General features: G+C 35.8%; 1 protein-coding gene across 3 annotated transcripts in view; it reads right to left on the reverse strand.

Moving 5' to 3' along the window:
* LOC136037707 (uncharacterized) overlaps window positions 1-16,409 on the reverse strand; it is a 98,915-nt gene that overhangs the window by 17,132 nt on the left and 65,374 nt on the right. For 2 of the 3 annotated variants that reach the window (XM_065720471.1, XM_065720469.1), the window contains exon 2: window positions 2,149-2,344. In XM_065720471.1, coding sequence (XP_065576543.1) covers window positions 2,149-2,224 — 76 coding nt within the window. In that variant the 5' untranslated portion in view covers window positions 2,225-2,344. Of the gene's footprint in view, window positions 1-2,148; window positions 2,345-11,285; window positions 11,599-16,409 lie in introns of those variants that run through there. The other variant, XM_065720470.1, reaches the window with a different exon arrangement.

Genomic DNA, 16,409 nt, shown 5'->3' on the forward strand with positions numbered 1-16,409 from the left:
TTTGGCGAGGAATCACGGGTTAAACAAGGCTTACAATCTTTGCATTAAACTATTTTGATGGACTTTGTTTCAAGGAACACTGCAAAGACTACTGGGAAGCATGGAATCAAATGTGAAGGTAAAATTCTTGTAAACTTAGACTATTCAGAATATTTCAGTGTCCTACTTGGAAATAACAGCAATATGATTGAGGTTTTCAGGGTTTCAGGAACTCAGGGTTCATGATGAAGTTTAAGAAAACTATTCCCTTGAAACTAGGAATAAATGAGGGCGATGAGGTGATGTTATGTAACAAGAAAATTGAACAAATGCATGGCTATACTTACCCGGGTAGTATTTTCAACAAAGTTATTTCAAGCAGTCAAGAAGCAAAAAGTAGAAGAGCCAAGACAGGGATAATTTTTTGAAGTTGAAAAGAATCTGTAAGAAATATTAAGATAAGTTTACAAACTAAGATTAGAATTTGGGAGCCATGGTAGTGACTGTGGTCAAGTATAGTTCTGAAACAACGTGGGTTTTTTTAAAGTCTGGAGAGGATTTGTTAATTTATTCCCAGAGGTATTGTTAAGACTAAGTTTTTTAAGTTTTAAGACGTAAGATTATTAGAGGCTTAGGTACTCGTTTGACTGATTGTATCTCGAATATTAAGCTGTGTGTGAAAATGAGGCATAACTCCACTGGAAGCTATCTCAGACTAGGACTATAATGAAAGAAACACTAACATGGGCAGGCCATGTTTTACAGACTATAGATGAGAGATTGTTAAATATTGTGTTATTGGCCATCCTTCTGGGGCCAAAAAATAAGACCTATTAAATAGAATCCTTTATTATATTTTATGTTTTATTTTTAGTAGTAAATGGAAAGAAGTGGGGACTTTTTTCGGCGTTAAAAAAGTATAGAAGAATTGAAAGAAAAGTCGTATAACCACGGTTATGATGTTATTTGATTGTGACAATAGCGGGAGTCAATAGTCCTATAACCACGGTTATGATGTTATATGATTATGACAATAGCTGGAATCAATAGTCTTATGACCACAGTTATGATGTAATTTAATCATGACAATAGCAGGAGTCAATAGTCTGAATACCGCGGTTACAATTTTATTTGATTATGACAATAGTGGGAGTCAAAGGTCTTATAACCATGGTTATAATGTTTATTGATTATGACAAAAGCGGGAATTAATAGTCTTATGATCACAGTTATGATGTCATTCGATTGTGACAATAACGGGAGTCAATAGTCTTATGACCACGGTTATGATTTTATTTTATTATGACAATAGTGGGAGTCAATGGTCTTATAACCATGGTTATGATGTATTTGATTATGACAATAGTGGGAGCTGTTAAATATGGCCATGGAAGATGATCCTTTGAACGACAGTATATCAAAGATTAAGCTTTATGAAAGGAGAGGATTAATTCCTCTTTTAAAGGATGTCATATTTATCAAGGCTAGGTCCTTCTCAAATAGAGTGGGAAGAAATTCTGAGGACAGACTTAAAGAAAGTAGGAAATTCTTGGATGGGAGAAAATATTGAAGCTCTGATTGAAACTGGGTGGAGGAAGAAGATTAGTAGCTATATTTGCACCAGACGAACTACTTTTCGACCAATGTATTTTTATAAAACTTTTTGGAGTATGACTGAATTCCTCCACCTTGTAAAATAAGCGGTATACTGTGCATAATAAATAATAATATAAATAGAATTATATATAAATAGAATTATAAATATAACTATAAATAGAAATATTGTCATCTATGAAATTATTTTCAAATAGGGTTACACTACGTCAAATGCATAAAACTTTTAAGACATGCAAAAAAAAACAAGAATAAATTCATGTTTGGAGGAGGAATATTACACTGGATCCCAATTTAACTTGGTCCATAGCTTATATAAAGTGCTTCTACACCGTGGTCTGAAAGCTAAATTGTGAGATTTATTGTTCTTAGATTTATTAACCAATATAGCAGCACTGACATAGTAGACTCTAATTTATTATTTGCAAAGTACTAAGGTCTAAGTTGTCATATCTGTGGACTCAAAAATTTATGTCGAGAAAAGGAGCAAAGATTTACTAATATTAATACTCTTTATCAGTGCCCTTCTTTTACTTGGGATTATTGAAAACTTACCATTTTCATTTTCCCCTTCAGGATCGGTATCTTTGAGGTTGCCATGCCAAGACCTAGATTTCTTAGCAGTTCCCATTTCTGAGAAGATTTCTCCTTGTTGAGAAATTGTCCTTTCGACTGGAGCATGGTAACCGGAGAAATTTGTTTTCTTTTTTGAATATTCGTCATTTGATATATTGGAAAGGTCTTGACATACCTGTAATTATATATTAAAATGTTTTATTTCTTCTTCTTTTTTATCCATGGCTGGTACAAAATTAGATTTTAAAATGTAATTAAAATCGTTTAATATTATAGCCAAGATTCTTCAAATGTATTTTTATGTTAATAAAAATAATTGCACAATCATTGTAACAATATCGACAGACACATCAGAATATAGAACACGATTAGAAACACAAAGGTGACACAGGGAAACGCACAGAAAACGTAAGAAAAACACAAAAGACACACAGAAAACTCAAAAGATGAAAAAGGAAGTTCCCATAAAAATGAAAAATCCCACGGCACAGGTTCAAATTATCACTAGATAGCGTAATTATTCACGGAAAAATTTATTATTGACGGAAGGAAGAGGTAGGAGGGTGAATTCCAAGAAAAATAATAAAAAGGCAGATCATGTGCCAGACCTTTTAAGAAAATAAGAAATTTTCAACGTTTGCAGAAATCGTGTCAAAATTTTCGATGATTTTAAGGTTATGAAAGGCCTAATTATTATCTTTTTGGAACATAAGATTTTTTCTTTATATCATAAAAATGAACTCTAGTAACTGAGTTTTGAAGCAAAGAATAGCAATTGCTTAGCTTCTAGGGGGTGTTTTACCCATTTTAGCATAGTAATTTTATTTTCAAGAATGATTGAAGCTGCATAAGGTGGATCTAGGATAGCTCGGAAAGTTGACTTGTAAGCCCATAGGCCGACTGATGACAGAATTATTTTTTCTTTACTACACCCTGCCTTTTCAAGTACCTAAAAAAAACAGGTATCCAGCGTTTTTGAGTCAAACAAAGCTACCGAGTGCTAGATGGCATTGGTGAATTTTCTTTTAAAGGGCAACGCCGGTTTTCTACTCTTTCGTTTCCTGTACTTTTTGGATTGGACTGCTACAAGCAGTCCAAGGATGGTTTGATACCTGTGTAAAAAAAAAAAAAAAAAAAAAAAAAAAAAAAAAAAAAAAAAAAAAATGTTTAAACTATCCAAAACTATACAGAGGCTAAGAAATAAATACTGACAAAAGATTAGCCTAGTCTCTGCCAATTTAGCTTATACAGGGTGCATTCCAGGTTTAAAAGCAGTTAAAAAAAATTAACCTTTTCCTTCCAGCTGCAGTTGAAACATGAACGACAGAAAGGTGACTTCAAATTTGCTTTTTCGGTAGCTTTTACAAAAGATAGTTCATAGGCATCTTGGGTAAATTAATTTGATGATCACCATAGTTTTACTACCATATCGAAACGTATTGAAAATATTTATTAGAGTGAAAGAGAGATGGACACAATTGAAACTTCTGATGGTCTTCCCTTATGAGCTTAATTATTCCCCTAGTTACTTCACAACCATTCTGGGCGGATGTCAAAAATGAGTAACTATAGTTATTGTAAAGTTACAACAGCTTACAAACCCAGAATAAAGGCCGTATCCAAGGGGGAGGAGATTCACCCCCCCCCCCCAAAAAAAAAAACAGAATGTTTTGTCCAACTTGTAAAAACCTAACAAAAATGCATATAAAACAAATTTTTGATGTCTTCCGTGCCCAGAATGTACCCACAGTTTAGCGTAAATAAAAGTTGATCCCATACCTACCAAAAAGGTCCTTTTTTGTCTTTATAGTTTTAGACTTCATCAGCTATGAAACATTACGCTGACAGACCAGGGCATATTAGCACAACTATTGGAAAGCTTCCTGAACTGTTATCAATAGTGCAATGCACAATGATATGAAAATATGAGTTTGCTCGCTAGGGCCCCCAGGGAAATAGGATGCTAGAGGCCTCAGTGGTGTTTTCTGCTAGGGCCCCCTAGTAGAATTGGATGCTCTAATGCCCAGTGAAAACAGATGCTATCCCCCGGTTTTTAGGTTAGATTAGGGGCCCCGTTTGGAAACCTTGCAAGGATCCTGTTGGAATTGCTCGCTGAGGCCCCAGGTTGAATTGGTTGCTATACATCCCCCCCCAGTTAAATTGGATGCTAGGGCCCCAGTGGTTAGGTTGGGAGATTCGGTGGGATTGGATTATAGGGCCTCCCAACAGAATTGGTTGCTAGGGCCTCATTGGAATCTGCTGTTAGGGGCTCCCGTTAGAATTGAATGCTGGGGCGCCTGGTGGAGCTGCTCACTAGGGTCCAGCATCTTGAAGGCCCCCATTAGCGGGTCTCTGAAGCTCTGAAGCTTTTTTAATAATCAATGAAACTATTAAGTATTGTTTGCATCTTGACTAGCGATCCTGAAGGTTTTTTCCCTGGCCCTCGCAGGTTTTTCCAGAAAAAAATACTCTCAATTATGCAACATGAAACCTGACGTAACATGCACTTGAATCGTTTAGAAAACGTTTCCTATGACGTAACATGTACCTGCATCTTGAAGAAGTTTAAAAAAAAAGTGTCTGGATCAGGACTTGAAGGGGGTACTGTGTTGTCAAAGTCACTATGCTGTCATTACTGTTACTTTCGTTCCGAGTCACTCCTTACTTACAGTTCGTTACCACGAACTACTTGATATTACCGTCTATTTTAGTTAGCATGACTGGAATCGCACTAAAATAAACATAAAAAATTACCAGAGAAACATATAGTGCTCAAGATACTGAAAGGTCCGGGATTTAATTGCTGGTCTTCAGCTTTCTTCATGGATTTCCAGGGAAAGCAGCTGCCAAAACTATTTTTCTATTTTTATAATATTCTATTATCTATTTCTATATTCATTATTTTAGATTAATCAAAATTAAAAAGAAGAAATTTTCATAACCAAATATCCTTTAAGAATATATGCTTTTCATAGTAATTAAATAAAAAAAAAAGGTTTGACTTTTTCTCTCAACTCTGCTTTTTAAAACAGTATAAAACTTTAGCGTAAAGAGCGGGGCGTTGATGAGGAAGCAGCCCCTTTCATATACGAATTAATTTCTGTTCGTTTTAAGTTTTAATGTCGCTCCTTACTTTCAGCTAAAAAAAAACTTTTTTTTTTTATTTAATTTCTGAACGTTTTTGAATCAATGTATGTTTGATTTTGGTTCTCCGCAGAAAAATAATTAACATGAAATTTGCAAGTTTATTTATTATTATTTTTTTTTTTTTTTTGGCTAAATGGCTTTCTCATAGCTTTGATCGAACGATTTTGAGAAAAAAGGAAACGGTGGAGGAAGCCTAGTTGCCCTGCGATTTTTTGGTTATTTAAAAAGGCAAATAGAACTTTTAGTTTTTTTACGAATATTTTTCTTAGTAAAAGATAAACGTAACTTATAAATTAACTTACGTAACGAACTTTTGTAATCTCATGTTTTTATTACATATATGAGGAGTTCGCCCCCTCGTCAGTACCTCGCTCTTTACACTAAAGATTAAATTTTGTCCCAATTCATTTAGAATGAGCCCTGAATCACAAAAGCCGTAGAATAAATAGTTGAAACCACTAAAAATACTTTACGAAAAGAGCGAGATATTAGGAGAAGGTGAGCCCCTCATATGCGTAATAATTTCTGTTCGTTTTAAGTTTTAATGCTGGTCGTGACTTCCAGTTAAAAAAACTTTTCATATTTATTTTTTCATTGTTTTTTTTTTAAATAATGCTAGAAAATCCTGCGCTCCCTTTATGGAAATTTTCTTCCCCCATGACAAGTTTCTCGATGGAGAGTTCCCCCAACATATCCTCCTCTTGTAAACCCCTCCCCCATTCAAAAAATCCCACTAAAAACGTCTGTACACTTCCCAATAACCATTTCTATATCATGAAAAGAGAAATCACCAATGCTACAGCACAAACACAAAAAAAAAAAAAAAAAAAAAAAAAAAAAAAGAGAGAGACAGAAGGAGAAAAGGAAGACTGTTTTCCTAAATTAGTGATTAATATAGACCAGCACTTGAATGAGGCCTTAACCCTACTCATCCATACAATCACATAGGTCAAACAGCATAGCCACACACAATCAACCATAAAGAATAATCCATGGACAGGCAGTCATGTCGTCAATAAGTATAAGTCGGCATTTACCGAACAATAGAAAAAATAATATAGACAAATAATTCAGAGGCAACACCCAACATAAGGGCTCATCAGGAGAATACACTGGCCTATATAGGGTTTCGCCACTCTAAATTCTCTACCCAGCACAGTGTTGTGGCTACCACAGAATATCCATGGCATCCCCGCGTCAGGTATCACCCCCAAAATACATGCCTATGAAAAAAAAACAGCAAATGTAAAACAACCAAGTAAAACCAAAACAAGCTTATCTTGTTAATATATCCCTCCCTTTAGCAACAATAGGTAAACTAAATATTATAAATTTTACCAAATCACAAATATTAACACATTGCAAAAAACCTGAATGAACTAAACAATTACAGAATTCATCTTTACCATGTGGCTAATTTTTAAAAAAAAATCCGCTCAATTAGAAACACAATTCAAAATAAATGGCGCTGTGACAACATTTCTCGAACCTCCGAAATTAGTTAAAAATTTCTTTAAGTATTTCTAGATAATTCTTTTGATGTTTATTTAAAAGTTCGTTATAATGAAAACTAAATTTTTTAAATTGCCAAGTTAATTTATTTGCAGAAAAACCTCTTGATATCAATTTTTGGCTTAAGATTTTACATCCATTTTTAAAATCAATATAATTACTACAAATCCTTGCATAACGAAGTAACTGTGAGAAAAACGCTGAATATGTGATATTTGAGTGTATATTACTTTCAGGGAATGGGAAACTAATCACTTCAAAATCAAAATCATCCGTTTTATTATACATTTTAAAACTTAATTTATTATTATCACAAATATTAATATTTAAATCTAAGAAATGATCTTCATGACCAGCGCCATGACTAGGCTCAAGAATAAGCTCTGATGGATATATATTTTTAGAAATATCAATGAAATCCTTACAATTTAAGACCAAAATATCATCTAAATATCTTTTATTATTTGACAAAGCATGTTTTAAATTAATTGGATTATTCTTATCCATCATATATTTATATTCTAGTTGACTTAAAAACAAGTCAGCTATAAATGGGCTGGCATTCCCCCCCCCATGGGAATTCCTATAATTTGTTTGTACAAATCACCCCCAAATCTTATATAAGTATTGCATAAAACAAATTCCAATAACTCAAAAATCATATCCAAGCTGTAACATCTCAAGTTAACTGTAGTATTAAAGCAGTTTGTCCATATGGGCTTTTTATTATAACTGTCTATTTTTAAGAACCTTTTACTAGATAAGAGGAAAGATTTCTTTATAACAGTTTTTAAATTATCAAACACTAAATTAAGTGATAAATTAGTATACATTGTCGCAAAATCGAAAGACTCAATTCTTTTAGCTGAAACCATTGTTAAAGAATCTATCACCTGCAGTGAATTATTAACACTCCAATATGGATTAAAATTCGAAAATTTTTTAATACCAGAACAATAGGTTTTAAGTTTATTTACAATTTCCTTTAAAATTAAAGAGAGGTCAGTAGCAGCAATGCGGGTTGGACATTTAGCTGCTCCAGCAATAAACCGTGGTTTAGGGGGATTTTAGCTTAGAGAGCAAGGTACTAAGGAGGGGGCAACACTTCATACATGGAAAATTTTCTGTTAGTTTTTAGTTTTAATGTTGTTCCTTACTTTAGTTAAAAAAAATAATTATTTAATTTCTGTCCGTTTTTATAACACTTGGTATCTACCAAGTGACATATAGCGATCGCAAATTCTGTCGGTCTGTCTGTCTGTCTGTCGGTCCCGTTTTACTAGTTTAGGCACTTCCAGATTATCTAGGACGATGAAATTTGGCAGGCGTATCAGGGACCAGACCATTTGAAACTAAAAATTGTCGTTTCCCCGATAAAACCATCTGAGGGAGGGGGGAAGATTGGGGGGACGGTTAATTCAAAACAATTAGAAAAAATGAGGTATTTTTAACTTACGAAGGGGTGATCAGATCTTAATGAAATTTTATGTTCGGAAGGATATCGTGCCTCAGAGCTTTTATTTTAAATCCCGACCGGTTTCGATGACATTAGGGGGAGTTGCAACGGTAAACCTAAAATCTTGGAAAACGCTTAGAGGGGAGGGATCGGGATGAAGCTTGGTGGGAAAAATAAGGAATAGTCCTGGATACGTGATTGATATAACCGGAACGGATCCGCTCTTTTGGGGCAGTTGGGGGGAGGGCTAATTCTGAAAAACTTGAAAAAATGAGGTGTTTATAAGTTCCGAAGAAGTGATCGGATCTCAATGAAATTTAATATTTAGAAGGAACTCGTAACTCAGATCTCTTATTTAGATCCCGACCAGCTCCGGTGTTTGTTTTTTTCGGGGGGGGTGTGGAAATCTTGGAAATGGCTTAGAGTGGAGAGATCAGGATGAAACTTGATGGGAAGAATAAGCACAAGTCAAAGATACATGACTAACATAATTGGATTAGATCCGCTCTATTTGGATGAGTTGGGGGGGGGGTAATTCGGAAAAATTAGAAAAAATGAGGTATTTGTAACTTATGAACAGGTGATCAGATCCTAGTGAAGTTTAGTATTTGGAAGGATCTTGTGCTTCAGAGCTCTTATCTTAAATCCCGACCAGATCCGGTGACAGGGGGAGAGTTGAAGGGGAAACCGGAAATCTTGGAAAATGTGAAAATTGAGGTATCTTTATCTTATGATCGGGTGATCGGATCTTAATGAAACTTGATATATAGAAAAATCTCATGTTTCAGTTGCTCCATTTTCATTTCGAATCAGATCGGGGACATAGGAGGTTGGAGGGGATAAACAGAAATCTTGGGAACTGGAAATCTTAGAAAATGCTTGGAGTGGAGAGATCGGGATGAATCTTGATGGGAAGAATAAGCACAAGTTATAGATATGCGATTGACATAGTTCGAATGGATCCGTTCTCTTTGGGGGAGCTGAGGAGTGTTAATTTGGGAAAAATTTAAAAAATTGAGGTATAAAAACATATAAAAATTGAGAGAAAAAATGAACTTAAGAACGGGTGACCAGATCTTAATAAAATTTGATATTTAGAAGGAAATCATGTCTCAGAGCTCTTATTTCAAATCCCGACTAGATCTGTTGAAATTGCGGGGAGTTTGAGGGGGAAACCAGAAATCTTGGAAAAAGCTTAGAGTGGAGAGATTGGGATGAAACTTGGTGGGTAGAATAACCAAATGTCGTAGATACATGATTGACGTAACCGGACTGGATCCGCTCTCTCTGGGAGAGTTGGGGATGAGGTTCAGTGCTTTGACGAGTTTGGTGCTTCTGGACGTGCTAAGACGATGAAAATTGGTAGGTGTGTCAGGGAGCTACACAAGTTGAATTGATAAAGTCGTTTCCCCAATTCGACCATCTGGGGGGCTGAAGGGAGAGGAAAATTAGAAAAAATGAAGTTTAACTTACGAGTGGGTGATCGGATCTTAATGAGTTTTGATATTTAGAAGGACCTCGCGACTCAGAGCTCTTGTTTTAAATCCCGACCGGCATTAAGCCTCTGATTTTCCTTTTAAATCAATCTATTGATTCTTAGAATTTTGATAGAACTCATGCAATATGAGCTCTTGGCTCTTCCGGCCTCGTCACAAGTGCCATATGAGCTTTTAGCTCTTGTTCAAATAATGTAGGTAAATCTGGCTCAACCTCCCTGACCCCTCCCCTCTCACGGAAACTCTCCTGTGAAAATTTCATCCACTGTAAAACAACATCCCCCGCTCCAACAAGATCCCTCCAGACTGTTCCTTCCATGTTGAGAACCCATTTTCCGTAAAATTTCTTGCGGATGGTAAAGCCTGAAAAATTATTCTTAGCATACTTTCATTTGAAAAAGACTTTAGTCTATAATGGGTTTCTCGATCACTCTGGAAATCCCTCCTTTCGAACCGGGAACGGGAGGCAAAACACGCAAAAAATGACAAAGATAATGTAAGACAATTAACAAAAATTTTGTGTATGAATTCTTTCAAATCCCCCCTCCAGTGTAAAATTTTCCTGGAATTTGTAGCCCCCCAAGGACTTTCCCTCCTTAAGGAAGATCATCCAAATGGAATCCATCCCAAGCACAAAATCCCTCCCGCCCAAAATTATCTGTATACTTCCCAATAAAAAATATTATACGTAAACAATGGGCAAATTTCATAACGTACAGACCTCTCTCCATGGACTGTGGGGGGGGGGGGTAATTTTACCCCTAAAGATATGGTTATTTTATTTTTCGACTACAATAAACGAAATGGCAATCACAAAATTTTGATCAGATAATATTGGGAAATAAATAGGCGCTGGAGGGGGGCGAGTTGCCCACCAATCTTTTCTCTCACTTAAAAAGGGCACTAGAACATTTAATTCGTGTTTGAATACGCCCTTTCCCGGTCTTTTAAAACCAGTTTTTCGATACGATCGACCCTGAGGAAAAAAACAAAAAAACAACATACTAACAAATAAACAAGCATCTGTGAATACAGAGAAAGAATAATAGGCTTATGAATTCCATAGAGAAAATTCCCTCCTTCCTTTAAGTTTTGCAAATACATTTACTGTCCCCCTACATTTTCGTGAATTGACATCCCAGAGAGCTTCCACTTTGCAAAAATAGCAAAATTCTACATTTTTGTATTTAGGAGCTTGAACTTCGACGGTAGGATTCTCGGGTACGCTGAATCTACTAGTGTGATTTTCATCAAGATTTCTTGAATTTTAGGGGGTGTTCCCCCTATTTCGAAAATCAGGTAAATTTTCTCAGGCTCGTAACATTTGATGGGTAACACTTAACTTGATGAATCTTATATATTTGGAATCAGCATAATAATATGGTTCTTTTGACGCATCTACTGATACAAAAGTTCCGCTTCTTAGAGTTTCGGTGACTATTGAGCCTAGTCGCTCGTTACAGTTATAATATAAAAAATTCTTTAATGAAGAAATTGCTACTTACTTCTTTTTCTGAATCCTATCGACATCCCAGAGGTCCAGTTCACAGTCGTACTCACTAAGCGGAGAAGTCACTTGAATTGTCGGCATACTCTGCAGTACAGGTCTATCTTTTACTTTTTCCTTTGATTCCATTGAATTTATCACAGGACACTTGAACCTTTACTGATTTTTCCCATAAATTCAGGTAGCTAATGGAAACGTAATCTGCGCTTTACAGACTCCTCCTGTCTCTTTGATAAATCATTCGTTTCTACTTCACTTATCCAGAAACCAACAGGTGAAGGCCTCATTATACTTTTGGTCCATCAACAGGACTTTATCCGGAATTTTTGAATATATAGTGGAATAGACTGTCTAACCCAATAGGTCTACACCGACTCCGTACAAAATAAAATAAAATAACAAACTAATAAAACAAAGCAATTGCTATGTGTTTAATTTGGTCGGCCTTGAAGTTAATTAAATTTAGAAAAAAAAAGTTTTTTCTTCTTCATTCACCTTCCCAACGGAAATATCTTCTAGAAAATTGAATCCCGGTTAGAATTTACCCCGGACTATTACCCTTAACAATAAGAGAAAAAATACAAAATTCCGCATTTTTGCAGATAGGAGCTTGAAACCCTTAAAGTAGGGTTTTCTGATATGCTAAATCTGATGGTGTGATTTTCATTAAGATTCTAGTACTTTTAAAGGGTCTTTTCCTCTTTTTTCGAAAATCAGGCATATTTTCTCATCCTCGTAGTCTTTATTTGGTAAGACTAAGCTTAATGAAAGCTTAATTATATATTTAAAATCAGGATAATAAGCAAATTTCATTGATATATCGGTTTGTATCAAAATTCTGTTTTTTAGAGTTTCGGTTACTATTGAGCCGGGTCGTTTCTCACTTACAGTTCATTACCACAAACTGTTTGATCAATAGCTATATTTCAGATAGGGGCAATAAGCTTGAAAGGTGACATACATGGGTCAATTCTAATTCAAGAACAAATGAAACAGTTTCTATGTAAATCACCCAAGCTTACAGCGAATATGGTGGGAATACCCTCCTCAAAGGGCTCCTCGAGGGGCAAATGGAAGCATTAATTATTATTTGGGTCAGCTTAGTGGTAATGCCGAATCATAAGACTAATGTCATATAAAATGGTTTTTAAATTCGCTTTGTTAAATTTATGAATTGTTATTACACAGATTTAGTAGGCAGTTATATTCTTAGTTATACATTAAATGTGTACCAGCTATTACGGGAGAAGTTGTATATCCTTTTGTTGTCTAATGGGGGGGACTGGACTCTTGTATAAGTTTTCTGGGTTATCCTGCAGGTCAAAGGAGCGGAGAGATTAAACCTCTCAAGCCTACTTGAATTAAGCCTACAATGTGAAGGCTGAAGGGGTAATAGCTAATCCATAGACGCATAACTTCGTTGAGTATGAACTAAAATATAACATTCATAAAATTACCCACGCAGAGGTAGAAGGTTTTGGGTAGAGGTATTTCTGACAGTAAGATTTTTCCAAACAAACTTCCCTCATTTACAAAAATTAAAATTTTGACCATTCAGCCCCTGGGGGCGGGGGGCTGAAAAACTGACAACGAATACATTAACACAGAACTTTTTCGAGTGCAAAAGAACAGACAACATTTGTATATGTACCCGCGCCAAAAAACTCAAATTGGGGACGGTAGGGCAAAATTACCCCTATAGTTTTTGCTCCTCTCCCCCCTTGGGTTTTGAAATGTACCAGAGATTAGAATTTTACAGAGAAAGAATAACAGGCTTATGAATTCCATAGAGAAAATTCCCTCCTTCCTTTAAGTTTTGCAAATACATTTACTGTCCCCCTACATTTTCGTGAATTGACATCCCAGAGAGCTTCCACTCTTTATATTTTGGATTGTCATGGATATGATGGAGAATGAGTATAATTTAATTTGAAGAAAACAGGCTTTTTCAAAGGAAAGTCCAAAGGAAAATAAAATCTTGAATTGCCTAGAAATTACAACCCGGTCCTGCGTATGTCCGGTCCTGGGTATCGAGGGGCCTCTTGTTCGAGAGTTCCGACCCTCCTAAAAAATAAAGTTACTGGTTGTTAAATATTATCTTGGGGCCCTTGTTGGAGAGTTCTGCTCCACTGAAAATATAATGACAGACTATTAAACATGATGTCAGAACCTCCTGTTCAAGAGTTCTGCCCCTTCTAAAAAATAAAGCTATAAACCTTTAAACAATGATGTTGAGGCTTTTTATCGAGGATTCTGCCACTCCTAAAAATAGTTACAAGCCTTTCAACATGGTGAATTCATTCTTTTTTCAATTTAATAAAACTATCCCATTTCAAACAGATGCTGAGTAAACCCCTGTTGGATAGCTACTGCCCCTTCCACCAAGTCCCCTAAAAAAATAATTTTATAGGCTTTTCAATACTGCTGAATAATATATTCTCGTTCAGACTAATAAAACGAAAATCATATCCAAATAATTTGGACTGCCGGTCCCACCCCTGTTCGATAGTATTGGGGAGACAGGGGGGAGGTTTGAGGGCCCCTGGCCTCCAAAAAATAAAATAGATTATTAAAACGATGAAAATTATAGATTTGAAAAAAAAAATAAGCTGGTAGTATTATTTTTCTTCCAGCGAGCGACATTATCAGCGCCATCAACTTAAAGGGTCAATAATCTCTTTGACGGTATGAAGACACCTGTCTTGTTGCACCATCAGCATTTTATGACAGTATCAGTGCCCAAATTGAGACAGAGAAGGCCCCAAAGGAGAGTGAACGAGAGGGATTAAACATATTTTGTGAGATGATCCTAGATAGTATAAATCCCCCAACTTTGACTTAGATAGTTTTCCAGCCAATCTTGGTCTTAATGCAGAATTTTTGGATTGGGTACAGGAGGAGTTAACAACCAACACAGTCCAGAGACTCTTGGCAGAGATAGAGTGGCTATCCCTCCTAAACACTCACAGTGACCGTAAAAAGGAGAAGCTGGGGGTGTGGGACAAAGTGAAAGTGGCTCATCCCATGTATTACTATACTTCTACTTGTTGAACTCTGCCTTCTGCAAAATATATGTCTATAGGGCAGACTTTGGGATCCATTTAACTTAATTATAGTGGGCTGTTGAATATGAATTCTTACATACATAGTCTTCTCATATGGGGGCAGGATTCGAGCCCTTGTTGAAAAACAGATACAGGATTGGGGAGGTAGGGATAGGATCAACCCATCCTTCTCACATTTTTTTTTTTTAATTAAACCAAAAATCGGGTGATTTGTATTAGTATTGTATTCAAACTGAAAATCACTTGACCTGGACTTGCACAATTCTGAAGGGGTACTTTCGGGTTGGGTAGATAGTATTATGAATAAATAGGATGACTGTAATGGAAAGGGGAGTGGGTCAGAGGTATTATTTATTGAGAATTTATATATTAATGGGTGTAATTTCAAAAAAGATTTTGTTTAAGAGGTGGGAGGGGAAGGCAGGTACAAAATACAATTCAGATTTGAGGAGGTGTAGTAGTATTCAAGAAATTTGTTTTGAAACAAGGTTGCATTGCTTCAATGCGCATTTGTCATAGCAGCCCACAACAAATTGCAAAAGGGTACTAGTAGGGTAGATTTGGGTGATTTGGCAGTAAATGGGCCCAGAAAGAGGCAGATTTTACTAATGTAAACTTTAACTGTTTAAATGGTCAATGTCAGTAACACTTAAAGGAGTAAATATTTTTAAGCGGGCCAATGAGCATTTAAGGATTGGTGCTACTGTTTACAGTATGATACAGAGTTTGAGGAGGATGTAAGGATAAAAATAGGGTAGTATATTCAGTGAGGGCTCCGTCAATTGAATCAGTGAAACACTGGGTATGACTTCTTTTCGAGCTTGCTAAAGGGGCTTATTCAGTTCCACATTTTTTCTATAGTACATATTTTTCGGGGGGAGGGGAGGGGGACAAGCTACTATTATCTAATGTGTCAGTCTAGATTCCACACCAAATTAATGTCAATGCACTCTTTTAAGCACTATAAGCGTCATGAGTATCAATCTGTGGAGACATTTTTGGGCTACAATGCCATCTTCTGATCAAGAACTTTTCGAATTCACTAGTGACAAGATGGCGTTAGTTTACCAGGAAAAACTCACAGATGGACGTGATACATCAAATTTAAATAGTGTCAAAGAACATGAAGCGATTGCTGCCTCTTTTGCATATGGAAAAAGAGACTCGAGAAATACGATGCAATTGGTAGATTTTTGAAGCATTGGGCGGGAAAGATTTTGTGGTTGCAGCCATGATTTCACTTATTAAAACTCATAATTACTCAATTTCATAGGTGGGCAATACAGCCTATCCAATGACCCTTTAATCAGAGGACAAGTTGGCCATTAAAAATAAGAATTTTTTTGGTAATAATTTTTTTGGTAATAATATTTACTTATAAATAGTTCTTATTATTAAATTTAAATGTATATTTTTCATCGTCCCCAACCTTCCTTTTTTTTAAAATAACAACTTCTCTCTTTTCAGTATTCAGCCTTAACTTTTTTATATGCAAATAATATGAACTTATTTCATATGTCGGTAATGTCTCACTACTCTTTGCCATGTGGGAAGTATAAATGGCTTAACAGTCTTTGTGATCCAAATTTTTCCGTATATTGCCACTGTTGAGATGAATGGGCCACAAGGATAGTTTTTGAAATTGATAGTGAAATGCCTTTTGAACTTCATGACTCGGTAAAGAATTTTATTTTCCTGTGTAAAAACAGATCGGTGTCTGAGGACCCCCTGAGTCTACGTTAAAGGATGGGGGTATGTTCTGGAAACATTCAAAACAAAAATTAATTGCCAACCTTCGTCCGAAACAGAATATTTTTTTTTACACCAAGTTCTTTGGAGATGGATGCTAGGAAACAGTTTCAAGGTCAAAAAGATTCATAAAGCCAAATAATCTGACCAATAGCCCTACATGAAAAATTTTAGTGATATCTCCGTCATTAAAAGTTCTAAGGCTCACAACGAGGGTTGAAAAAAAATATCTTTAAGCTCATTTTCAGTTCAGCCTTCGGTAAGAGGTGCGAGAGTGTACGGAATAGCAGTTGATGTGACGTTGTAAG

Source organism: Artemia franciscana, chromosome 17 (genome assembly GCF_032884065.1).
Source record: "Artemia franciscana chromosome 17, ASM3288406v1, whole genome shotgun sequence".
NCBI classification, from domain to species: Eukaryota; Metazoa; Arthropoda; class Branchiopoda; order Anostraca; family Artemiidae; genus Artemia; species Artemia franciscana.